Genomic DNA, 26,000 nt, shown 5'->3' with positions numbered 1-26,000 from the left:
ATTGTATCAAGTGAATAAAATACCACACATGAATTTTATAGAGTGGACATATCCCCAAACTTACTAATTATTTGTTACCATACAATGCATATGACTTTGATCTAGGAAAGATTTAATTAAGTTTATTATGGTTTCTTTAATTACTTTATATATTTCCTTTGACCATGATAATTAATGGTATGTCATATTTTATTTCAATATAGTTACAATGCAATATGATTAAATTATAATAAACTATACAAAATTAATAAAACAAACTGATAAATAAAGATCAAAGGGTAAACTTTCAAATATTACAAATTGTTGAATAAAAATTAAAGGGTTAACATTCATTTATCTTAATTAACATCAATTATTCAAAGAGTCAATAATGGTGGTTTTTTTATTGTCAAACAAAGGTCTATACAAATTAGTAATGAAAATTGTGGGGTTACGTCCACTCTATAAAATCAAAGGTGTGGGGTTTGTCCACTCTGTAAAATTCTTGTGTGGGGTTTTGACATGTGAGGTTTTGACCGTCTTCCATCTTCAGATGAATAAACAAAATCTTCAAAAAATCAAGTTTGAGAATAAAATATTTAAAGTTCAGAAAGATGTATACATTTTTCAAAATTTATGAGAAACATTGAATGTATCTATGCATTTGAATGATTAAATTCATCTCTCAAATGCTCAAAAACGTTACCAAGCTTTCCAAAGGCTTGATTTAAAAGACTTTTATAGATTCACTTTATTCAATTCCTACACGGAAGAATGTAAGATCCTACTTGTACAAATGGAAGAAATACAATCCACAAATAATTTATATAACTCATATAACAATACCTCCTCTACTTTGCCTCTCATTGTGTAGCAATCACCAGGTGGAAAATGGGCCAGTACTCTACTGCAATCAATACCTTCCCACCAAAATGTGTGGTGCTGAAATTATCATATGTAAAATGTTGTTTAAAGGACATTTTTACATCAAGTTACACAGATGCCTCAAATGAATTCATTTAGTAGACTAAACCTAACTTAAAAAAAATTCTGTAAAACTAACAATTTATATACATGTACAATTCAAAATATGACAATGAAAAATCCTTAAGCAATCTGCGAAATAGGCCAAGCCCGAGACCAAATCTAGTGAAATTTCAATGGAGTTAGCATAAAATAAGGGGAACATAGTACCCAGGTTTGGCAATGTCTTGTTAACAACTTTTGCTAGAGATTTTGGGGCTGGTAAAAAACTGGTTTGTGCTCCATGATATTGTAAAGGACAAAGCCCAAAACACAGTGAATAGGTCATATTGTGAATTTTCTAGCATTAATTTTCTAGGTTTATAAAGATATTTCGTGCCAGTTTGTTACCAATTTACTAGAAAAAGGCTGAACCTGAGTAGAAACATAAACTTTTCATAAGCATATGAAATATTAAATGTCACTTGTGAGACTAAAGTGATTTAAAGTCTTCAGCATTAAGAATTCAATGACAGGGAGCCCTTACTTGATTATCAAGTACTAAACTATTCTTTTAACAAAAATAATGTAAGACTTAGTGTTGGTTTAAGTTTGTAAAAACGGAAAGGAATTGTACTTCCAGTGACTGGTTTTTATACCCAACCTTGGTAATGATATCAGAATGAAACCGATCATGTGCTATAAATAGCACTGAGAAAACCCAATTATTTTCACCAAAATAAACTGGACTTATTTCTATGTAGAATAGTCCATATTATAACTCTACAAAACAAGAGCTGTCACAGGAGACAGCGAAGCTCGACTAATAAAATACTGGACGCAGTAAGGAGGACAAAACTATGAAAGAAAAATCAATTATGTATAATTATGTATTAAGTTATAGTAAAAAAATAATATTTGTTAACATAAATTCCAAGATCAAGGGGAATAATTCTAGAAATAGTCATGCTAGAGATATGGACCTTGTCACACAACATTTGTGTAATGATAAGAAATATACATTTGAAGTTTGAAGTAGATACCTTAAAAAGAAAAGAAGTTATTATGTTTCTTAAAGAAAATCCTAAGTTCAAAGAGAGATAAATCTGTAAATATTGCATAAAGAGTTATGAACAATGTCACATAAAATGTAAATGTTGATAAGGAATAAGTATTTGAAATTTGAGGTAGATACCTTTAAAAATAAAAAAGTTATAATAAAAAATAACATTTTTCTAGTAAAAAATCTAAGTTTATGGGGAGATAATTCTTGCAATATTGGTGCTAGAGTTATGAACCTTGTCACATAAGATGTGGATGATGATAACGTGAACATATTTGAAGTATGAAGTTGATCCCTTTAGAAATAAATAAATAACAGTAAAAAAAATATTTTTATGGAAAATTCTAAGTTCAAAGGGAGATAAATCTGAAAATATTGGTGCTAGAGTTATGAACCTTGTCACATAAGATGGGGAAGATGATAACGTAAATACATTTAAAGTATGAGGTTGATCCCTTTAGAAATAAAGAAGAAACAGTAAGAAATAGTACTTTTTGAGGAAAATTCTAAGTTCAAGGGGAGATAAATCTGAAACTATTGGTGCTAAAGTTATGAACCTTGTCACATAAGATGGGGATGATGATAAGGTACATATATTTGAAGTATGAGGTTGATCCCTTAAGAAATAAGGAAGTAACAGTAAAAAATAGTATTTTTTAAGGAAAATTCTTAGTTCAAGGGGAGATAAATCTGAAAATATTGGTGCTAGAGTTATGAACCTTGTCACATATGATGTGGTTGATGATAAGGAACATATATTTGAAGTTTGAAGTTGATACCTTAAGAAATGACAAAGTTATAGTGAAAAATATTTTACTGCACCAAAACTTTAATCTAAAATCTGGACGCGGATGCGGACGCCAACGCCGGGGCGAGTAGGACAGCTCTCCATATACTTCGTATAGTCGAGCTAAAAATGATATTTTAAAAATATTTCTGACACATAAATTGATAATGATCAATTTAAAAGAGAAAAACTCACAGGAAACTTGTTCACTAAATTCCAGCTCATTTTCTGCGTAAGAAAACGCGTTATCCCACAATGCCTCATAATCTGTGGCAACTGACCTGAGTAGCCAAACGTGTCTGGTAACCAAAACTGAAATACATAGAGAATATTTTATTTCCTATAAATACAGCATTTATTTTCATCGGGTGGTATGAAAAAAAACATTTTATGTGTGGCCTAAGCCATGAGTGAAATATGATAATTTTCATACCACAATAAATTCTTGTTATTTACAGAAAAAACTTGAATTTTCTGTTTATTATATATATTTTTCTTTTTTGACATTGCAATTTGAAAGACTTCCTCTAACTTTTGTGTATTGGCTGAATTTAGAAGAAAGTAGTCCTGCAAGACATCTGTGACAATACAGAGAATATGTTTCACTGCAGTGAAAAATAAATTTAACAATGAAAATACAGAAAATGAAAATACCCATTTGATTTCATCAACATTTCTCAATATTTCATTTATAAGTATATAATAAATATTTGTGAGAAAATACAAAGTTTATCTAAAATTGAGAAGTGCAATGATATGTTTATGCCAGCAGAAACGTAAAAGCATGTGCAGTTACACTTACTACAAACATAGGAGTCTTAAGTTTGTTTCCTCGCTAGTTTAACTACAGTGTAGTAATAACTTGTCTATCATTCAATCTCGACAAAACCATTCATCATTTTGAGGAAAAATTACAAAATGAGTATTGACTAAATAGCCAACAGTGCAAATCATAATTAGACAGCTTTAAATGTAAAGGAAGACCGCATATGTCACTCTGTACATTATTTCTGGTATGAGAGGTTACCTAATTAAAGTAGAACAACAAAACTTCTATCACCTTCCTGAATATCTTCATAATATGAAAGAATATAAAAATCCAGCAGGATTCAAATGGCTACAATGAGATGCAAATGATTGGAAATCAGCTATCAACTCACTTCTTTGCAGGTAATACCAAATTCTTTCTTGAAAAACTGCTGACCATACAGAAACTGCCTGATAAATGACTCACCACTAGGAAGCAGGCCATCCTGAAACAATAGATAGTGTATATAAAATGAGGAGTATTTGTACAGTATATGGTTTGGTTAACCAACACTGCTGTGATTTTCAAGTCATTACTAAAAAACCTATTCTATAAATTATTAAGGCACTAGAGCAGGCACTAATTAGAATTTCAACTTAAAGCACAAATACTATATTAATGATGTATTATGAGCCTTTTGCAAGATATATCACTTTTCATTTTGTTGGGTTTCATTAATGAGACACTCGGGTGTCTGTGAATTATTTTAGGCATGAGCGGGCACATGAGTATATTAGCACTCTCTGGGTAACTTCCTCATATAAAAGATTTCAATTTTCCATATCCTGATTCAAATCGCCAATGGCAAAAGACAATTGTATTGAATGGCTTTAATAACTCTAATGCAACAGAACACTTTTCAAATAATTCTAGGAAATTGCTAAAGAAAAACAAGTTATTTCTTAAAATACATTTTAGGTATGAACAAATCTTGAACAAATAAGACAATAAAAATTTACCATTTCAACCCATGTTCCACCCACAGGTATAAACCTTCCTTCTGCCACATACTTCTTTATATCAGCATACAAACTGGGGTATCTCTCCTTCACCCACTCGTATTGCTGGGCCTGTTGTGATAATATCTTTTCATTTATCAAGTTCAAATTTACATAAGCTCAATGTCATTTTTTTAAATGAATACCGATAAAAAGATAGATTACTTAAAAGGCATGAAACAGGAAAACTGATATTTTCCCACCTTGGACAATTGCCCACTTAACAATTGTCCCTTTTTGTCAAATTTCCCTTCAGGTATATGAGAATAAGGATTTCATTACCTGGGAGCATGTAAAGGTAAAGTCGGGATATTTTTCCATCAGACGTATAGTACAAGACCAGCTGCGCGCACATTTCCTTATAGTTTCACTGTATGGCCACAACCAAGCTGTAAAACAAATATGAGCCACGTCATGACAAAACCAACATAATGGGTTTGCGACCAGCATGGATCCAGACCAGCCTGCGCATCCGCGCAATCTGATCAGGATCCATGCTGTTCGCTATGGGTAATAGGGTTGGTAAGTGAACAGCATGGATCCTGATCAGACTGCGCAGATGCGCAGGCTGGTCTGGATCCATGCAGTTCGCAAACACACTATGTTGGTTTTGTCGTGACGCGGCTCATATTTACATCTCCTTCCTTGAAAAGAAAGTGCATCATCATCTTAAAAAAGATTTCACTTACCAATATTAGCATGAATTTTTTATGGCTGATTCCATGTAAAATAGATATGGATCCCCTGTTAGATTATTTATCTTTTAAAACAAAAGCAGAAGTAAGATTATTATTTTTGTTAAATTCTAATAATAATGCTGAAAGGGGCATAATTATGAAAGCTATATTTTTGGTGTTATGCCCTTATTTACTTTTTTGTCAAAATTTGTTGCATTTAACAGACAAGTGTTAATAATGCTTGTGGTGCTCTTGTTTGAATTATGCCCCTTTGTCTGACAACTTCATCTTGCCACTGCTCAATGACAACGACAAAGCCTGACAATAACCACAATGCACGACAGCAACATCAAAGTATGACAGCAACCACAAAGCATGCCAGCAACGACAATGCATGACAGCAACGACTTAATACAAATCTTGAGACACACAATTCTAATACTTTGACAGAAATATTAAAGAATAATGGTATCAGTAAACTTGAACACATCCTGCTTTGATGAGCTTTACTCTTACAACCCTAAATATTGTAAATGGACTTGCCCATTGCTCAATCTGGACATAACCATTCATCATTTTTAGGGAAAATTTACAAAAATATTTACTGGCTGAACAGTGACAGTGCAGACCATGATCAGATGGCATGGATAGGTAGAATAAGTTGTCACCAGCAGGGGTAGGGTTTAAATAAGTAACAAAACAAAGTAAACACCTGTATCTATATGCGCATGACCCATTGCATACATTTTATGCTGACTGTCACCATTTTTCTGACGGAGAAATCTGTTGGCAATTTCATGACATCTATAATACAAATACAGTCATCTTTACACTACTGTCTGGTAACATTCATCTTCTGACCAACTTACTCTTCATACGAGTTAATCACTGCATAATTGATTGATTGATATAAATGATTGATTAATCAAATGATTGATTGATTGATCAATTGATTCACTGATGTATTGATTGATTGATTGATTGAATGAATGAATGAATGAATGAACAAACAAACAAAAAAAACAAACAGGTGAATGATTTTTTAAATGATTGATTAATTGATTGATTGATTAAATTGATTGATTGATTGATTAATTAATTAATTGATTGATTGATTGATTGATTGATTGATCGATCGATTGATTGATTGATTGATACAATAAGCAAACTTGGCACATCATAAAAATAACAAAACAGAAAAATTTATGAATTTATTAACAGCTATGTCAGACAACATAATGTTTCAAGGATGACAAGAGAAGAAAGTTAAAACAAACTCTTATTTCCACTGTAGTCCTTGAGGTATAGTATTGTGTGGCATAGGAAGACAATTGTTTAACAAAAATTTAACCAAAAATATAATCACACAAAAAAATTAACAAATAAAAAAACTAAAAGTTGAAAAATATATCAACATTGTTCTAAACATTTAGAAATATCCAATATAATTATAACACCACTTCAGAAATCAATGTATGTACAAAAAAACTCCAAAGATACAGATTACATAATTGTACAAACACCATGTTACCTGGAATAAGAATCAGTGTCATTCACATCACAAGCATTCAGCATTTCATTGACTGTATACAGTGCCTGGTAGCCTCTCTCACTCCCCTCTGGTAAATGCTTAAATCGTGAACAAAATATATAATTTATATCAAATTGGCTGGCTTTAAAGGGGCACGCCTCCCTTAATGCATGCTTATTTTTACAGAATATTTAATAAATGTTTTTAGTTTTTTAAAATGAAATATTGTAGAGTGAACAAAGAAAGTAATTTATACATTGCAAACAGTGTTAACAATCCATGAAAACTACCAAATAGAGGTCAAAATATGCAAAAAAAGACCTGTGTTTGTTACACAGTAGAAATATGGTGATTTATACTGCAAAATCAGTCATTAATTGCACATAACATGTAAATTATTATTTGAATCTTGAATCTTTTCACTTTTATAACAATTATTAGGTTTTTCTCAAGTTTGATTTAGTTGTAATATTTTTCGCTCATCTGAAGGCATGCAGCTTTAAAGTAAAACCCATAAAGTAATGATCATTGCGGCAATTTTTTTAATTCACCAGTGGAGAAACATTTTAATCCTTAATGCTGGAGCCAAAAGTGATCAATCAGCCTTTGCAAAGGCCACCCGTGCATACATATTTTAATATTGAAATTCTTAAACTTTTGATTGAATGATTGTTCTAAAGTCAAGGTTTTACAAATCCATTACATAACATTAAAAAATATATATATATATGTTTGTCTATCATCTTCTTTTTATTAACACTATCTTATAGACTATATGAATCTTACACTGGCTGCCGGTACAGACCGGAATATCTAGCTCGAGGGTGACTGTTTATGGCGGTAACGAGGCTCTGCCGAGTTTCCGCTAAACAGTTACCCGAGAGCTAGATATTCCCGTCTGTACCGACAGCCAGTGTTTGATTCTTTTTCTTGCATATTACATATCAATTATTTTCAGAACAGAAATTACGAAAACCTATATTCTCATTACACACTTTTTTCTTATAGTAGCATATGGACGTACAACTTCATTCATAACGGTTAAGTGACGTCATCCTAACAACGCAATTCATTCATAAAAGGCGTGCAGCAATGACGTCATTTAAAGCACGCGACTTGTCTTACATGTGGGGTGTAAGACAGGGTTTTCTAGCACCGGTGTAAACGGTAGATAATCCTGTCTGATATGCAAGAAATCTGTATCACTATTGATCCATTTTGAATTATGTACCAGCTTTATTTATAACATAAATATTTGTTTCTACATGTTATCATATTTTTGCCGCTAAATGCCAAAACGTTTTTTGCGCGTTTAACGTGTGTTCAGTTATGACGTCGCATCAGGTAATTTATAATGTTTTGCACTGATAAAAGCATACAGCCGAAACGTATACAATAAATAATTACTGAATGTTCGTGTCTGTTTATTACATTACATTAGCAGTTTAAGAGTATTATAAATTTGTCTAAATGCATCATTTCAGGCATGAGTGTAGAACCACTGAACATCAGATATATGAAGTGTTGATGAAGACATAATACTGCTTTAAAGGGGGCAAGAGAGATTTTACACTTAACTTGTCTCTAATAAAAAGACTCGATTAAACCAAGCCTGGAATTTTCATTTTTTTTTATTTCTGAATGATCTCCACTCTTTCATTATTTCTGATAGAGTTTCCAAAAACGTTTGAAGCATTCTACGCAATCTTTTTTGTGTTTGATTGTACATGTAATTATATTGTGTAATCATTGACATAAAATATTATCTGGATAAGCTTTTCATTTAAAGTTATGAATAACTGACCTTATATAAAAACAACTTAAGTTGGTGCTTAGGGTGGGGTGGGGGTAAGCCATGTTGCATTTTTAGTATCTCTCATAAACAGACTCAATCAAACCAAGTCTGCAATAAGCACTCTAACATGCTCTAAAACCATAATTCAAATGTTACCAAACTCATTTTTGCTTTTCCAAAGAGTGAGACCTGATGTGCTTTTAAATGCTATGATGTTTTTGTTATAATTTAAAAAAAAATCTTTTTTCAAAAACTGACATTTATCAACATATTCAAACATAATTGATGTTCTCAAAATAAATTTTTCGATGTACTTGAATGAAAAATATAACTCACTTTTGCTATATCATGTAGAAATTCCACTTCTCTATACAGATTGAATGCCTGCCTGTTATAGACAGCCACCTCACATGTACTCAAGGTGAACTGTTTCTCGAGATTAGGCGGGGAAATCATTGTGTCAGTGCCAGCCCCAAACATTCCATTGCAGGCCATTTCTACATACACTGTAAAGCTGTAGCAAAAAATTTTATTAGCCTTTAACCTGCTAAAAACCAGGCGAGCGTTTCACTAACATTCTTTAAGTTTCACGTAAATCTGGACTTACGCAAAACGTAAATTTACGTGAGGTGCGTTTCGCTAAACAGAATGTGCAATTTACGCCAGTAATAAGTAAGCGTAACTTTACTTTACGCACATGCATAGCTAAGAAAATTTAGTTAAACACAAATAAATACGTAAGTTCTGCTTATAATAAGCAAAAAGTTACGATAAAACTCGAGTTACGATAACGTAAGTATGTTAGTGAAACGTATCCCTGAAGAGACTGGGTATTGTCACCAGTATAGTGCCTTCTGTTGGCAACTATTTTACTAGTTTTATCTTTTTCTTAAAGATATATTATACTCCAATTTCTAAATTTGTCATTTGTCTCTCATAGATGATTCAAGGGACTTCATTTTTTGACAAGATGGGACTGGAAATATTTTTCCGAGATTTGTGTACCAATGGATGAAGGTCTGGACCAATAACTTGTGTGGATGATAAACCATAATACATTATACATACATAATATTTTTAGCAAAATGAACCAAAAATGAAGAGTTCATTCAAATTCAGCTAAGAATTGCACAAAACTCGATTTTCAAATTAATTCCGAGTATAGGCTAAGAATCGCACAAAAATTGATTTTCAATCTAATTCTGAGTATATTTCTATATCATCCTTTGCAGATTTTTCCATTTTAAATGCTTCACTTAATATTTATAAGATTTTCAAATTATATGTTTTTAAGCCTTAGGCCTCAGTGGAGCCCCTTTCAGAAATCATGTGGAATTAGTAATCGGATACTAGTGTAACTGGATAGTTATCCAGAAAAGGCTATAAGATTGACCAAAATGCGTTAAAATTGAAAATAAAAGCCTGGCATTACCAAGCAGTGTATAAGAATACATGTAAAAAACAATATAAAGATACAAAATATACCTTAAATGATCTTCAGTCAATTTTTCAGTTAGAGGGAAATCAAAACGCTCATACTCTTTGCATAAACCCTAAAACACAAAATAAAATCATAGTAAATAATTCATAATAAACAACAGAAATAAAATAAGGAAAGTCATTTAAGAAGGGTGTTATGTCAGGGTATAACGCTGTCAAACATTGAAAATTTTTCCAAAAATAAAAATTAATTGGGCTGTTTAAAATTTGTACTAAATAAAAATTTCCAAAGAAATGCAAAGAAGTTTTTTCCTTAGACTTTGTATAATATTTGATGAAATCAATTGAAAATACTGGCATGAAACTTGGAAAAAATAAATTCCAGATGAAAGTAATATTGTTTTTTAATTTTGAATATACATGTATTTTGTAAAACAGGCATGACATGTAAGATTTCAAGCATAATTTCTAAGCTTAAAGAAGCATGCCTCCAGATTATGTGCTTATCTTCATAAAAATTTTGAGAAAAAAAAATTTTAAAGTAAAATATTGTGAAGTGAACAAAGAAATATAATAATTTACACACTGCAAACAACACTAACAGTCCATGTGAATTTCCAAAAACAGGTCAAAATTGGCAATAACAGCCCTTAGTTTGATTTTCTGGAAATATTTTTGCTCATCTGGAGGCATGCAGCTTTTATGAGGGTCCATCAACCCTTTCAAACACTGAGTACAGATCCTGGACATGTCACAAATATATCCTTCAAATGTTCAATGAACGGACAATTTTGGTGCACAAACCTGCCTTGGCTCCCCATCAACCCAGACCAAGGCCTCGGAGCTAGAATCCCATCTCAGTCTAACCTCCTCCCCAGTCCAGTCTCTTGGTACAGTCACCGATATATGGAACCAGTGTGTTGCCCATCTATAATACAAAAACATTAATATGTAATCACATGTATGTCCCTGGGTAAATATGTACAGCAAAGCAGGAAAAACTTCAAACATTTCAAAAACAATAACTGTTATACAAAGTTAATGTCTGACAAAAATTTGCAAACAAAAAATACCTCTTCGTTCCTGATCTTTTTCTTATAAATAATAATAAACCCAAATTTTGGGTATTATAAATATTGCAACAACAACAAACATTTACTACAATACTAAATAAACAACTCTTTAAGTCACAAAATGGAAAGAGGCTGGTCCACTACTGATAATACAATTATTTATAACAACAAAAATAAAAATCTCTAACTTAGAAAGGATTATAACTCCAATATTATGCAAAAAGAAGTTACAGTTCTTGGGCACAGTCACTGCACTTCTCAAAAAGATCTATCCTTCAATAAATTCTTATCTTCCAGTTATGCTCATGTATAAATCATGTATGTTTATATAATATTATGCAATAAAATATTATCAAAAGTTTGACCTTTAAATAATTTGGGACATAAACTAATAAACAATCATTTATTTACGTTGGTCCAAAGGACTGTCCTACTTTCACCGCCTTGTATTTTTGTTTCACTGCATCCTTATATGGGGTATATTTGTTCAATGGTGCTGCCCAGTGCTTTATAGATTGAACAGGAGCTTTCTTTGGATACAGTCTAAAAATATATTAATAAAAAAGTGAGTGACATAAGTTACTGATGGTTCATGTGTAGTAAATCATAAAATAGAAAGGAATTTTAACAAAATTTTAACTTATTTTGACTTTCACCTGTTCACTCACAACCCTTGGAAAGGCATAATGTTACTTTAAAGGGACTCCACTGAGGTTTTTTGACATGAAGGGACTGAAAATATTTTTTTCCAGATAAATGGACCATTTGAAGTAGGTTTAGATCACTAATCTATGTGCAAAATTTCAGATCATTCGCGCACTTCCTTTTTCCAGAATAATTATTCAAATTGTAAAAAAGTGACACAAAATAAAAGACTTTAAAAAACTTTTCACTCAAAACGGGCTAAGAAAAGCATACAAATACGATTTTCAATTTATTTCAAAGTATAGTTCTTAACTATCTTTGCATATATTTCTGTTCAAAGTGCCCCAGCTCATGTAATGAATGTATGTAAGAAATTCAAAAGTTATGTTTTTAGGCTTTTAAACCTTAGTGGAGTCCCTTTTAACTACTATAAATGATAAATGCAAATTCCTAACAGAATAATGCAAATTTAATAGCAGTCATGTCCATCACACAAATTTAGTAAGACAAAGGTTCAAAACCTGCTTGTAAGATTAACGTCTGCAAAGTATTTTGTTGAAATGAACTTCTCTGCTCTTTCTAAAGTAGTGCGTCTATGCTTCAGAACTACAGGTTCCATTCTTACTTCTTTTCCTGCAAAAAAAAAAATAATTAAAAAAATAATTATACTGTGTTAAACTGTGTTATACTAAGTTAACAGTACTGAATGCTTTGAAACAAGAAGGAAAACAACAAATGGAACTTATGGAAGACAAATTGTCATAAGCTGTAACATATAGGTATTTTCTGCTGTATGACACAAGGAAACAACAACATATTCAGTCAGAATCAGTTTTAATGGGCCAGACGTAGACCATTTTACATTTTATGTAAAAATCTAGAGATTTAAAATATTCTGCACAAAAACTTTGATATTTAGGTTACTGAATAAAATATAACAATTCGAACCAATTTTAACACTGGTCATTTGAAAATATGCCATTACAGTGAAATAAGTGATGACACAGAATTAGTGATGTTGAGTATAATAATAACTTCATCTAATTACATGATAATTATATTGAAAACATTTACCCAAAATATTCTTAATTCTGGAGTAAGTCTATAGAATCAAACCAAATAGACTAACTCCGGAATTAAGAATATTTGGCTAATCCATAGGTACAACTGTAACAGCTACAAAAATAGATCGAAGCACAACAGGTTGACTTATCTATTATGACCAACATTGTGATGGGTTGTGCACTGTGAACAGGTGAAGCTATAATGGTAACAAGAGGGCAATGATGAACCTAGATCGCTTACCTGACCCATCAAACTCATCCGAACAATTACCTAGACAAGCATTCTGACCAAGTTTCATGACAGGTGAGTGAACAAGAGCTGTCAGAAGGACAGCGCGCTCGACTTTTTTAGTGCTTGCCTATAAAACAAAACTTTGACAGTTAAGGGCACACAAGACTTTAACTAGGAATTTCTAAGTACAAATCAAGAAACATTTTCACAGAGTTATCTTCTCTTGCTTACAGATAGGTCTCATGATGGCACATAAGAACTCCAACTTCCAAAGTAATATCTCAAATGGTTAAGTCAACAAGTGGACAAGAATGAAAATTTTAACTGAGTTTCTAAGTCAAAAAGGGCCATAATTCAAATAAAATCCTTAACAGAATTACCTTCTCCTGCCCATGTTTTGGGACCATGATGGTAAACAAGTATTCCAACTTTCAATTTAATATCTCAACCAGTTCAGTCAAAAAGTTGACTGGTACAAAAAAGTTAACCAAGATTCTAAGTCGATAAAAGGCCTTAATTTTTAAAACAAATCCCTGACAGAGTTACCTTCTCTTGCGTACAGATGGGGTAATGATGTGAAATAGCATTAAAAGTTTCAAAGCAATATCTCAAAGGGTTAAGGCAATAAGTGGATTTTACCCATATTCAATGTATTTTCTAAGTCAAAAAGGGGCATAATTCTGTCAAAAACCTTGACAGAGTTATGTCCTCTTGTCTGTTGATGGAGGTCGTGATGGTAAACAAGTATGGTCAGTTTCAAAGCAATACCTCCAATGGTTTTGAAATAAAGTGAGGTGGTACAAAAAACTTAACCAAGCTCAATACACTTTCTAAGTCAAAAAAGGGCCATAATTCTGTCAAAAACCTTGACAGAGTTATGTACTCCTGTCTGTAGATGGAGGTTATGATGGTGAACAAGTATGGTAAGTTTCAAAGCCATACTTGTAATACTTCTGAAATAAAGTGGGGTGGTACGAAAAACTTAACCAAGGTGTGACGCCGACGCCGACGCCGACGCCGACGCCGACGCCGGGGCGAGTAGGATAGCTCCCCTTTTCATAGAAAAGTCGAGCTAAAAATGTGACCACTAGAGTGTTAACAAGGATTATCCATATTTGAGCAGTGTGACCTAGTTTTTTACCCAGGTGGCCCATATTCCAACTTGACCTAGAAATCATCAAAACAAACTTTCAGACCAATTTCCAGGATACTTGGATTAAAACAGTAGCCACTAGAGTATTAACAAGATTTTCTAATTTTAGCTCCGGTGACCTAGTTTTTCATGCGAGATGACCCATGTTTTAACTCATCCAAGCAATTACCTAAACAAGCATCCTCTGACCAAGTTTGATGATAATTGAGTCAAAAATGTGACCAATAGAGTGTAAACAAGGTTTTTCCATTTTTGGGCAGTGTGACCTAGTTTTTACCCCAGGTGACCCATATTCAAACTTGACCTAGAAATCATCAAAACAAACTTTCAGAACATTTACAGGATATTTGGACCAAACAGTAGCCACTAGAGTGTTAACAAGATTTTTCTATTTTTTGGCTCCTGTGACCAAGTTTTTCATCCGAGATGACCCATGTTCAAACTCATCCGAGTATCACCTAGACAAGCATTTCTATTTTTAGCTTGGGTGACCTAGTTTTTCATCCGAGATGACCCATCATCCAAGCTATCACCTAGACAAGCATCCTGAAAAGTTTGATGATGATTGAGGCAAAAATGTGACAGCTAGAGTGTTAACAAGGTTTTTCTATTTTAAGCTCCTGTGACCTAGTTTTTCATCCGAGCTGACCCATGTTCGAACTCATTCAAGCTATCACCTAGACAATCATCCTGACCAAGTTTGATGATGATTGAGGCAAAAATGTGACTGCTAGAGTGTTAACAAACAAGTGTGGACGGACGACAGACATTCAACAATCCTAAAAGCTCACCATAAGCTAGCTTAGGTGAGCTAAAAAATTGTTTGTACTGGGGGAAACCCACATTTGCCAAGTTCCGGATAACATCTTTTAATGCCTAGAGCAGATGTCCACTAGACAAATAACAAAGGCTATTTGGACGTCAAGAGTGCAATGTCCTCTTATACTAGCTATAATCATTTGCAGAGTAAACAACAGAATATCCAAACCTTCAGCATTTGCTGCTAATATATTGTATATCATGTTAAGAATTTAAAATTAAAACACCCAAGCTTTTATCTGAATTAAATCTTGGTCATTACATATCTGTCCAGACACATGGTACTGCACTATGTTCAATTTAGGTAATTAAGATACCCTTCGTGCTGGGCCTTATCTATCTATCTAATTTCCGTTAATGTCAAACCCCTCGCAGGGACATAGACATGTCTGCGCATCAAAAAACGCAAGAAAGTTAAAAAGAGTTGTTTAAAAGAGGATAAAAGAATAATTAAAATGTTAAAAACAGGAAAACTAGGGTGAGACACGTTCAATGCAAGCTATGACTGCACTGAACTGCTCTGGGGTAGGGAGTAGGGCAACTGCATGGGGTACATGTAGGTGGACTGATTCTGGCACAGTGGTACACCATCCTAGGAAAGAATGAGCATTCATAATAGTCTGAAGTTCCTGTGAATAACCTATAAAATAAGGGATGGCCATGGCGTGACATTCGGGACAGGGGTGTCAAATATTCTTCTATAGGGATAGCAACGCTTCATCTGATATAGCCTCGGTAACATCTGGTGTACCGCAAGGAACAGTCCTCGGACCAACACTCTTTTTAATCTACATAAATGATATCGCAGATAATATTACATCAGGTATACGTTTATTCGCTGATGATTGTGTGTTATATCGGCCAATAACTAATCAAAGTGACAACATAGCTCTCCAGGAAGATCTTAGTAAACTTGAAAATTGGTCGGACATTTGGCAAATGGAATTTAATGTTAAAAAATGCGCCATTATGCAATTTTCATCGTCTTCATATAAAAAGAAATATGACTACAAAATGAAAGGCGAAACATTGGAAATAGTCAACCGGCATCCGTACTTAGGAGTTGAATTCAGTGATAATTTGAAATTCAACAACCATATTAATAACATCACAAAAAAGGCAGCAAGTACACTTGGTTTGGAACTTAAGATACTGTCCTCCCAAAGTAAAAGAAAAAGCTTACATTAGTTTGGTCAGACCTAAACTAGAATACACTTCTTCAATATGGAATCCTTTACAAAAGACTCAAGTTAAACAGATAGAACAGATCCAAAGAAACGCAGCGAGATGGGTATTGAATAGACCGTATAACCCACACAATCCTTCTAGTGTAACTGAACTGATAAATAAATTACAATGGCCCAGTCTTCAACAACGAAGAGTATGGGCAGATGCGACTCTCATGTATAAAGTAGTTAACTTTTTAATAGCTGTGCCAGTGTTATACATGTACCATCCCACTATTGCCACCGTTCGTTCAACCCTAAGAAGTCACAGTATGAAATTCATCCCAATTCAATCTAGAATCAACGTTTATCACCACTCATTTTTTCCAAGAACTGTTAATACCTGGAATATTATACCGGATTCTTGTGTTACTACTGAGAGCCTGTAGGCGTTTAAATCTTCCATCCAGCTCGTTCCAGTCGTACCATCATATGTTTAAATGGACACCACCTTGTAAAGTGTAAATACATGTTGGTCACCAGACCTTTTAGGGTGTAGTTTGGAACATCAGTTTGTCATGGGACAGTTGTGATACAATTGTGTAACATAGTTTTAAAAATTTATGTCGGAACACGCCACTCTACACCGATCTACAGTCTTCACCTCCTCGACGTCGATGTCTACCTCATGGATATTGTCGAGTAACCCCGTTGAAGTTGAACCATGGTAAATCTTATAGAGAAGGGATAACCTACACGTAGCATCTTAGACATACATTAAGTGTCAACATCAGAACTGAACAAACTAGTTTGTTAGTTAGGAGAAGAATCTAGCTGCACTATTTTCAGATCTGTAGCTTTGAAATTATGAAATCTGTAAGGAAAAATCTCCAAAAAGTGTCCGGTTAATGGTCCCTGACCAATACCCCACCCACCTTTCGACAACAGAGTATGAAAATGGTTAACAGCGGATTATACATATTCTTAATATTGTCATCAAACTGCAGTCCTGCCGTCGGCAAGTATATAAGTTTCTGCAAGTTTTGCCGACAATTAGTAGCCCTGATGCTTCTGCAATGACACTTTTTAATTTACCTAAACCCTTTTGACGTTTTGTTTACAATTGCAGCTCTTCTCCGGGCGCGTCATCAAATGAAGAGGCTCTACACCACCAAATTATTTCCTTCTATTAGATCCTCGTATTTCATTTAGTTTTTCCAGACAAATGTGCACCTGTGTAGGGGGAAGCCTTTGGGAGGCGAAATTTATGGTTTTTGCGAAAAGATGATGCTCAAGGGAAGTTATACAGTTGAGTTTAAAGTAAAATTCCCGACCTTGTGCACATGGTGTGCTAGAAGTGCACACCATGTGCACTTCTAGTGCACTAGACCAAATGACTGTATAGGGTGACACTTTATTGGCTTAATGGTCATTGCATAGCAATTGACCAAGGTAAAGTCATAGATTAACTATTTTCATAATATTTTATAACTTTTGAGATACATTCATTCATAAAAGTTTAATTTGAATAATCAGTTTGGATGTTGCTAAAAAAATTTAATACTGAGTTAGAAATATGACTAATATACTATATTTTTTAAGATTAACTCCCCCTTTGGTACTTTATGTTTTATATAACCCTTTCTTGGATAATTTGTTTATTATAAATGCTTTAAAGTTTGCATGATAACAACTGAATAGGGTATGTTATTGTTTTATGAAAGCAGGAAATTTTCTTTTACATTATGCATGTATAGACAAATCCTGTTAGACACCTTTTTAAGAGGAATGACAGAAAATTCAGTCAATTCTCAATTGTGAAATAAATTATAATATGACCATTATGAATATTTCCATAGTACTCGTTTTATTTTGATAAGTATTTTTATGTTAATTAGAAGTCTTAAAGTGTTTGAATATGGCATTCATAGATGAAAAAGAATGAAAATAATCCACTATTACACTTGTTTAAATGCGTTTTACTAATAGAAATGACATATTATTTCTAAATAAACATCATTTTTATATAAATTTGATTGCTTGTAATCATAATTTATTAAGCCCTTTTTAAATGGTGTTTCGTTTGCAGGAAAATACTTTAAAAAAAAGAATAGAATGTCAAAAATCATGCTATCATAGAGAGACTGTTTGCATAGTACCTTTATCCTGCTGTGAAAGGGCCCAAGGGGTATATAACAAGTTCAAATAAAAGTATACAAGGTTGATCATTATAATACAGTGTATTTTTTTAATTCGATTTTGTAAAAGAAGGCAACAGTTTTATTGAAATGATAAAAAACAAGTAATTTTTAACACATAAACTCATTTTTGAAATTCATTTCAAAACTCAAATTATCATTAAAACGCTTATGTTGAAAGGCAATCTTTTTCAGACTTCTCTTGCAGAGCTGCATAACAGTTGATTTAATAACTTCATGATTTTTATAGTTTATTAAAAAAATATAATAAAACAGGTTTTAAATCTAAGTCAGAGTGAATATTTCATTCAATCTATGTCCAATTTATCTGCATTTTTTTTCAGTAAATGGAATGTCGTCTAAAGACATATACAGATATGCATCTATCTTTAGGTTTTAAATGTTCGAATCAAGTTCTAGACTTATCTATTTTTATTGAATATCTTTGGTATATACAAAATTTGTAGACATTTCTCTTAATCTGTTGGTCACTTATACATTCTAACATGGTCCAAAGTTTAAACTTCAATTTGAAAACTCATTCATTTTTAAAGATAAATACAGTTTGTACATGTATATATGTTTTTTTTAAAGATAAATACATGTATATGTTTTTGATTTTTTAAAAAATAACTTTACTGCTTTAATATTTGCATTATTCACAAAAAAGTATTTTATCTTAAAATTGCTAATTGCTTAATTGCTAATTACCTTATGTTTTTCAAGCTTAGATAAATGTGTATGCGTAACATTTTTTAGAGTGACCAAGTGTACAATGTAAGTCGGCTCGAGGCTTTAACCTGGAAAGAATTTCATGCATGGATCTGTGTAGTTAGACTGTCCCAGGTAACTACTAGAAAAGTCATATTAGATTTCATTCCATCTTCTTCTTCTTCCAATATACTGGCCACCTTCAACTAACTGAAGTTTACTGCCAGGTTAATGCGCAAGACGGACGGAAAGAGTAAAAATAGTGAGGAATATATACAGTGCAGGTTAAAAACGGACAAGAGTGTGGTTTAGATATAGAGTTGGGACAGATGAGTACGGAATGACTCAACTGTACCGGCTGACGTAGCGTCTGGAGGTAGGCTGTTCCATTCTTTGATGGTACGTGGGAAGAAGGATTGTTGACGGTATTGTGTACGGCAGTAGGGTATCTTGTAGGTTAGGTTGTGTGAATTTCTTGTAGATTTGGAGTTGGAGGGTATGAGTTGTGAATTGTCTAGAGCGACCTTGTTGTTGATGACTTTGTAGAGCATGATCACTCTGGCCTCCTTTCGACGTTCTTGTAATGGTTTCCATTCAAGATCTGCAAGCATATCTGTGACGCTGGACCTGTTGTGGTACTTGTTTTTAACAAACCGTGCAGCACGTCGTTGGACCATGTCTAGACGGTGTATGTCTCCCTTCTCGTGGGGGTCCCAGACAGTGCTCGCATACTCTAATTTGGGGCGGACTAGAGCTTTGTAGGCTGTTTCTTTTGTGGAAGTAGAGGCGATGTTGAGGTTTCTTCGCAGGAAGCTGGTGGTGCGGTTGGCTATGTTACAAATGTTGTGTATATGTTGGCCCCAGTCTAGGTTGTTATTCAGGGTGCATCCAAGGTATTTAGCTGATGTGACGTGCTCTTAAGTATGACCATGAAGAGTGTAGTTATGGCAGATGGGGCTTCTTTTCTTGGAGATGGTGAGGACTTGGCATTTGTCTGGATGGAATGACATTTTCCATTTCTCTTCCCAGACAGCTAGTTTGTCGAGGTCAGCTTGTAGGGTGGAACAGTCAGACTTGTTTGTGATGGCAAGATAGGCCAGCGTATCATCTGCAAATAGTCGGACGACTGCGTTGAGACCCTTTGGGATGTCATTTATGTAGAAGAGGAACAGACTCGGGCCAAGGACTGAGCCCTGTGGGACGCCGGATTCTACAGATACTGTATCTGAGGTTACCCCTTCCAAGACTACAGATTGGGATCGGTTGCTTAAGAAAGCCTGAATCCACAGGTTGGTCTTGCCTCTGATGCCGTAGTGCTCCAGTTAGTGGGATAAAAGGCTGTGACAAACTTTGTCGAAGGCCTTAATTGGCGAAGTCCATGATGAGAACATCAGTCTGTTTGCCATTTTCCATGTTCCGGGTTATGTCATCTGTGAATTCAAGAAGCTGTGTTTCACAGGATCTGCCCTTTCTGAAGCCATGTTGGAGAGGATAGAGAATCTTTTGTTTTTCGGCATGGTTCATGATGTGGCTGGTGACAATGTGTTCTAGGAGCTTGCAGCAGATGCACGTTAGGGAGATAGGGCGATAGTTTTCTGGTTTATATCTGCTGCCTTTCTTGTAGACTGGGGATACATTGGCTTTCTTCCAGTCATTAGGGATGGTGCTATTTTCAAGTGACAGAGTGAAGATGGTGTTGAGTATTGGAGCGATGTCAGATGCCAATTCCTTGAGGATGCGAGGACTTATGGTGTCGGGTCCTGCAGCTTTATGTGGGTTCAGTGCGAGAAGGAGTTTGGTGATTCCGTTTGTGGTTATCGATATTTCAGGGGCTACAGGATGTGTTGATTGTGGATTGACGTAGTCCCCCTTCTTGAAGTCATCAGCAGTGATCTTGATGTTGTCTGTGAATACAGATTTGAACTGCCGATTTAGAATGTTAGCTTTGGACTTAGGATCGGAGTGGAGTTGTCCATGTTCTTTTAGTCCAGTAATTGTTTGATTGTCTTTCTTCTTGTGTTTTATGAAGGTCCAGAAACGTTTCTGACTGCTGTGTATGTTTGGATCTGAAGGCTGCGGTGTTACAATATTATCGACATATGTCCAGTAGGCTTGTCCATACTATAAAGTATCATATCACTTATGTTTAGTACACTTACTAGACTATAATGTATTCACTAGCAATGAAAGGCACATTTCAGTGCACTTGTGTCAAATTTTGCATAAATTTAGCACTATGAAACCAAATTTTAGCACTAAATAACCTCAAGTATCTTAATCGACGAGAGATTATGAGTCATCAACAAGAAACAAATAGGGGATTATAAGGTAATTTTGAATAAATTGTACGGTTCATTTATCTAACATACGTCTCTGATATTCGAAATAATGATAGTTTTGAAAATCTGATGCACTTTTAAAAATAATTAAAATCAATTAACCTCTCAGCATGTATTACAGTTCCGGATAGAACGCGTTTTCGGACATTTAACTGTTTAATATATTGGTATGTCTATACTGTAGAATTATTTTAATGAAATGGCATGTAAAAGATAAATTATGTAGAATCTTAATGCATTTCAGTTTTCATTTACTATAAGTTAAACTTTATTGGAATGAACAATATGATTTTAGTTACAGTGAACTGTACAGCTGTAGTCCTAAAAATATGATGTCGCTTTGAAAGTTTGAGATATTTTTCCTTCTGGACCTGACCGACATAAACTTTAACAAGCCAATAACGTCTGATATATTTGACTATGTAGATCTATAGTATTAGTTTGTGATTTTTCAGTTTATGTACACTGTCTTTAAAGTTATATAGTTTTTTTACAGTGTTTTAGATTTTGTACTTTTTGGTGAAATTTTCAGGGATGTGTGAAGTTTTGATTTTCTATTATTCAAAGATAACAATTCCCAAATGACCCGAATACTTAAAAAAGAAATATATGTCACTACAGGTTGGAGACAAGACCTACATCAAAGTTTCAAACCTAGTCCTATATACATTTGTATCAGATGTTATGGGCTTGTTAATGTTTATGATGGTCAAGCTTTGCCAAGAAGTAAAAGATATCTCAAAGCAACATCATTATCAGTCATATTTATAGAACTACTGTTCTACATCAAACCCTGAAAATGCCCTGATTGAGTTGTTTGATTTGTTCAGTGGTTGCCAATCAAATTCTTCTTTTGTAACAACAATAACTATATATATGTTTTTTTTTCTATAAAAAATGTACAGTAGTTATATTGATTTTTAACTTTCTTAAGTGGTTATAGTTTTTATGTCTATTAGAAGAATGTAGACTTAGAAAATTCTGATGTTATGAGTGCAACCTGACCTCTACCTGACCCAATTAAATACTCCACATCACAGGCCTCAAATACAAGTGTCAACATAATCAGAAATAAACAAACTAACACTTCAGTTTCAGTTGGGAGAAGAACGTTGCTGTATTGTGTCAAATTTTCAGGTATCTATCTTAAAAATTGTGAAATTTGTTAAGTGTAAAAAAAAAAGTCCAAATAGTGTTAGGCTGATAGTGCCCCGTCCAGTATTTGCAAATTTGTTAGACAAGTTTTTCACTACTGTTTTTGTTGAGGAGCTGCCAGGACCACTGCTAGTGTTTGATACGACACTACTAAAAGACTCTGGTTTATACATGTACTTACTACTTAGAAAGGGTTCACTTAGAAATGACACTTTGTTGTCCCTTATTCTTGTAAAGTGCTAGAATAAATGCTTCTTTGCAAACTTGAGGTGATTCCCCTGTTTTAAAAGGTTTATGGAAATGGACCTATGTAAAGGTTAACTGTAAAGTTACTTATAAGCCTACAGTAGGGTGACAGGAGTCAGGACCCGTAGGTTTGTTCACATATATGTTTAGCAGTTGCTTGTGGACAATTTCTTTATGGACAAAAAGTTTAGATACAGGATAGTTATGTAAATATAACATTGCTTTTTGATACAGCCTTACTTATGTAACAAGCTACATGTACATTTGTGAAAAGTTAGTGCATGAAGTTAAAATGTCAGCACATGAAATTGAAGTCAGTACACTTCTACATGTACAATGTATGTAAGTCAATTCAGCTAAAGAGCCTTAGAGAAAGAGATGTTCTATTTTGCACTTTTAAATAGATGTTTGAGATGAATTTGTTAAAAAAAAATGAAAATGGCATACAAAAGGTAATTATATTTTTAGTTAATATAAAGAACTTTTTTAACCTATTTCTACGTTGAAAATTCTTTTTGAAATAAATAAATACAGTTTTAGTGTTGAGATCATTAGGTGATCGGAGTCATAGACAGTGAGTCGTATTAAATTAATGGAAAAAAAAACAGGATACCACAGGGCTCAGTACTTGGTCCAGTTTTCTTCATTTGCTACAATTAGCTATAATAATGATTTGCCTGTTGACTTCAGTTCTGTAAATAATTTGCATATGACAGAAAATCTTTAGTGCAATACATTCTCCAAATGCTCACAGGCCTTTTTTCCTCTATTTTGGGAAAATGTCACATGGGAAATTTGTGCCGCAAAATTTTCCAATTTGGGAAAATATGCTAGCATTCAAGGTGTTACAATTGTTGAAATAAATCTAAATAAATCTAACTTAACTGTTCAGCTTTTTCTGTCATATCAAAAATACAAAGACAGGCTAAAATGTGTACAAATGTAAAACTGATATCAATTAAAAATCCTGTTTTTATTACACTAAACATTAATATATTCCATAACGCTATTTTGCAACACCAAAATTGAAAATGTGGTACTTTTTCTTTCAAATTGCCGACTTCTAGATTGGGAATATTTTTTTTGGATTGGGAAAAAAAACAACATAATTTGGATGGGGAATGGAGCCAATATTCGAACCCTTGGGATAGGGGAAAAAAGGCCTGGCTCACGACAAAGTTTAGAATGACATTGAAAACTTTTGTGACTTGAGTGAGAAATGATTACTTCAGTTTTATTATTCCAAAATGCAAGTTTGTCCTATTGAGTAATGGTGAGTTTTGACAAACTGAAAGAGTATCATATAAGGGACTATCTAAATTTCCCAAATTTCATTGAGGAAAAAGACCTTGGTATTACATTTGAAAATAATTTGAAATTCAATGAATAAACATACAACAAAAGTGGGTAGTAAGTAATAGGCATGGTAAAAATTCTTTTCAAGTCATGGACATAAATTTGTTACTAAAATCATAAAAAATCATGGTAGTAAAGTATGGTTTCTATCGCCAAAGAAGTGGTCAACTTATTGAAAACATTCACAGAAGGGTCTGTAATACATGTATTATTCAAGAATTAAATGGATGTTCTTACCAAGAAAGATTGCAAGAACTGCATCTTTCTACAATCCTTTGTCGAAGAAAACGGTACAACATGATTCAAATGTTTTAGTTAACAAATGATCATGACAAGAGGACTTTGATTGAAAAACTAAAGATTCTTATAAAATGACAATGATACATGTACATAAAGTGTGTATAATTTGCTGATTAAACCAGGATGTTTGAGAGAGAAAAAAACATGATAAGAAAAATCCCTTTTAAAGATATATCACATGTAGATTAACTTGAAGTTAATTGTTATCCATAATAAGGTTAGATGTGCACTAACAATTGGTTTTTTATGAAGCTTGAATTCCTTTTATTGATGGAAATGTTAGATGAGCAATCAAGGGCCAAATTTTGCCCTTTAGATGAGCAATCAAGGGCCAATTTTTCCCTTTAGAAGAGTGATCAAGGGCCAATTTTGCCCTTTAGATGAGCAATCAAGGGCTAATTTTTCCCTTTAGAAGAGTGATCAAGGGCCAATTTTCCCCTTTAGATGAGCAATCAAGGGCTAATTTTTCCCTTTAGAAGAGTGATCAAGGGCCAAATTTTGCCCTTTAGATGAGCAATCAAGGGCTAATTTTTCCCTTTAGAAGAGTGATCAAGGGCCAATTTTCCCCTTTAGATGAGTGATCAAGGGCCAATTTTCCCCTTTAGATTAGCAATCAAGAGCCAATTTTTCCCTTTAGAAGAGTGATCAAGGGCCAATTTTCCCCTTTAGATGAGCAATCAAGGGCCAAATTTTCCCCTTTGGATGAGCAACAAGGGCCAATTTTCCCCTTTAGATGAGCAATCAAGGGCCAATTTTTCCCTTTAGAAGAGTAATCAAGGGCCAATTTTCCCCTTTAGATGAGCAATCAAGAGCCAATTTTTCCCTTTAGATGAGTGATCAAGGGCCAATTTTTCCATTTAGATGAGCAATTAAGGGCCAATTTTCCCCTTTAGATGAGCAATTAAGGGCCAATTTTTCCCATTAGATGAGTGATCAAGGGCCAATTTTTCCCTTTAGATGAGTGATCAAGGGCCAATTTTTTCCCTTTAGATGAGCAATCAAGGGCCAATTTTCCCCTTTAGATGAGCAATTAAGGGCCAATTTTTCCCATTAGATGAGTGATGAAGGGCCAATTTTTTCCCTTTAGATGAGTGAACAAGACCAAATTTTCCGTTTAGATGACTTATCAAGGGCTAATTTTTCCCATAAGATGAGTTATCAAGGGCCAAATTTTCCTTTCATTGCCTAGATCACTACAAGTTCATTCAATTTTGTTCTCACTTATGAAACATAAGGATTTTGAGGGGAGCTGCAGCATAGGGGTTAAGGTGTCCGCCTCTCAACCCAGGGATCATGGGTTCAAGCCCTAATCGGGTCACAATCTTGATTACTCATTTTACACTATTACCATACATGTGAACTCTCCCACTTTTGGCGGGAGACTCCCACTTTCTAAAGACTTGTCTTAAAATATTTTTGGGGTATTTTCACAAATTTAGGAAATCTCCCTATTTTTTATGTCAGAACTTCCTTCTTTGTTTATTGCAAATTCTAAAATGTCC

General features: G+C 33.8%; 2 protein-coding genes across 5 annotated transcripts in view; one reads left to right on the top strand and one right to left on the bottom strand.

The window, feature by feature from the left end:
- Window positions 1-17,378, bottom strand: part of LOC132750893 (alpha-mannosidase 2C1-like) — a 46,659-nt gene extending 29,281 nt beyond the window's left edge. Inside the window, exons 1-13 of one of the 4 annotated variants that reach the window (XM_060740964.1) lie at window positions 17,289-17,378; window positions 12,281-12,392; window positions 11,526-11,657; window positions 10,846-10,969; window positions 10,087-10,154; window positions 8,938-9,115; window positions 6,807-6,904; window positions 5,988-6,079; window positions 4,881-4,987; window positions 4,560-4,670; window positions 3,953-4,045; window positions 2,988-3,104; window positions 826-921 (exon numbers count right to left, since the gene is read on the bottom strand). In XM_060740964.1, coding sequence (XP_060596947.1) covers window positions 826-921; window positions 2,988-3,104; window positions 3,953-4,045; window positions 4,560-4,670; window positions 4,881-4,987; window positions 5,988-6,079; window positions 6,807-6,904; window positions 8,938-9,115; window positions 10,087-10,154; window positions 10,846-10,969; window positions 11,526-11,657; window positions 12,281-12,378 — 1,314 coding nt within the window. In that variant the 5' untranslated portion in view covers window positions 12,379-12,392; window positions 17,289-17,378. Of the gene's footprint in view, window positions 1-825; window positions 922-2,987; window positions 3,105-3,952; window positions 4,046-4,559; window positions 4,671-4,880; window positions 4,988-5,987; window positions 6,080-6,806; window positions 6,905-8,937; window positions 9,116-10,086; window positions 10,155-10,845; window positions 10,970-11,525; window positions 11,658-12,280; window positions 12,393-13,064; window positions 13,580-17,128; window positions 17,231-17,288 lie in introns of those variants that run through there. The other 3 variants (XM_060740965.1, XM_060740962.1, XM_060740961.1) reach the window with 3 other exon arrangements.
- Window positions 17,379-21,312: 3,934 nt separating this feature from the next.
- LOC132750900 (uncharacterized) overlaps window positions 21,313-26,000 on the top strand; it is a 44,917-nt gene continuing 40,229 nt past the window's right edge. The window contains exon 1 of the mRNA XM_060740970.1: window positions 21,313-21,430. The gene's annotated coding sequence lies outside the window, so the exon portion shown is untranslated. The remainder of the gene's footprint in view (window positions 21,431-26,000) is intronic.

Source organism: Ruditapes philippinarum, unplaced genomic scaffold (genome assembly GCF_026571515.1).
Source record: "Ruditapes philippinarum isolate M1 unplaced genomic scaffold, ASM2657151v2 ctg1086_1_1_1_1, whole genome shotgun sequence".
NCBI classification, from domain to species: Eukaryota; Metazoa; Mollusca; class Bivalvia; order Venerida; family Veneridae; genus Ruditapes; species Ruditapes philippinarum.
This window is presented reverse-complemented; position numbering and strand designations above follow the sequence as displayed.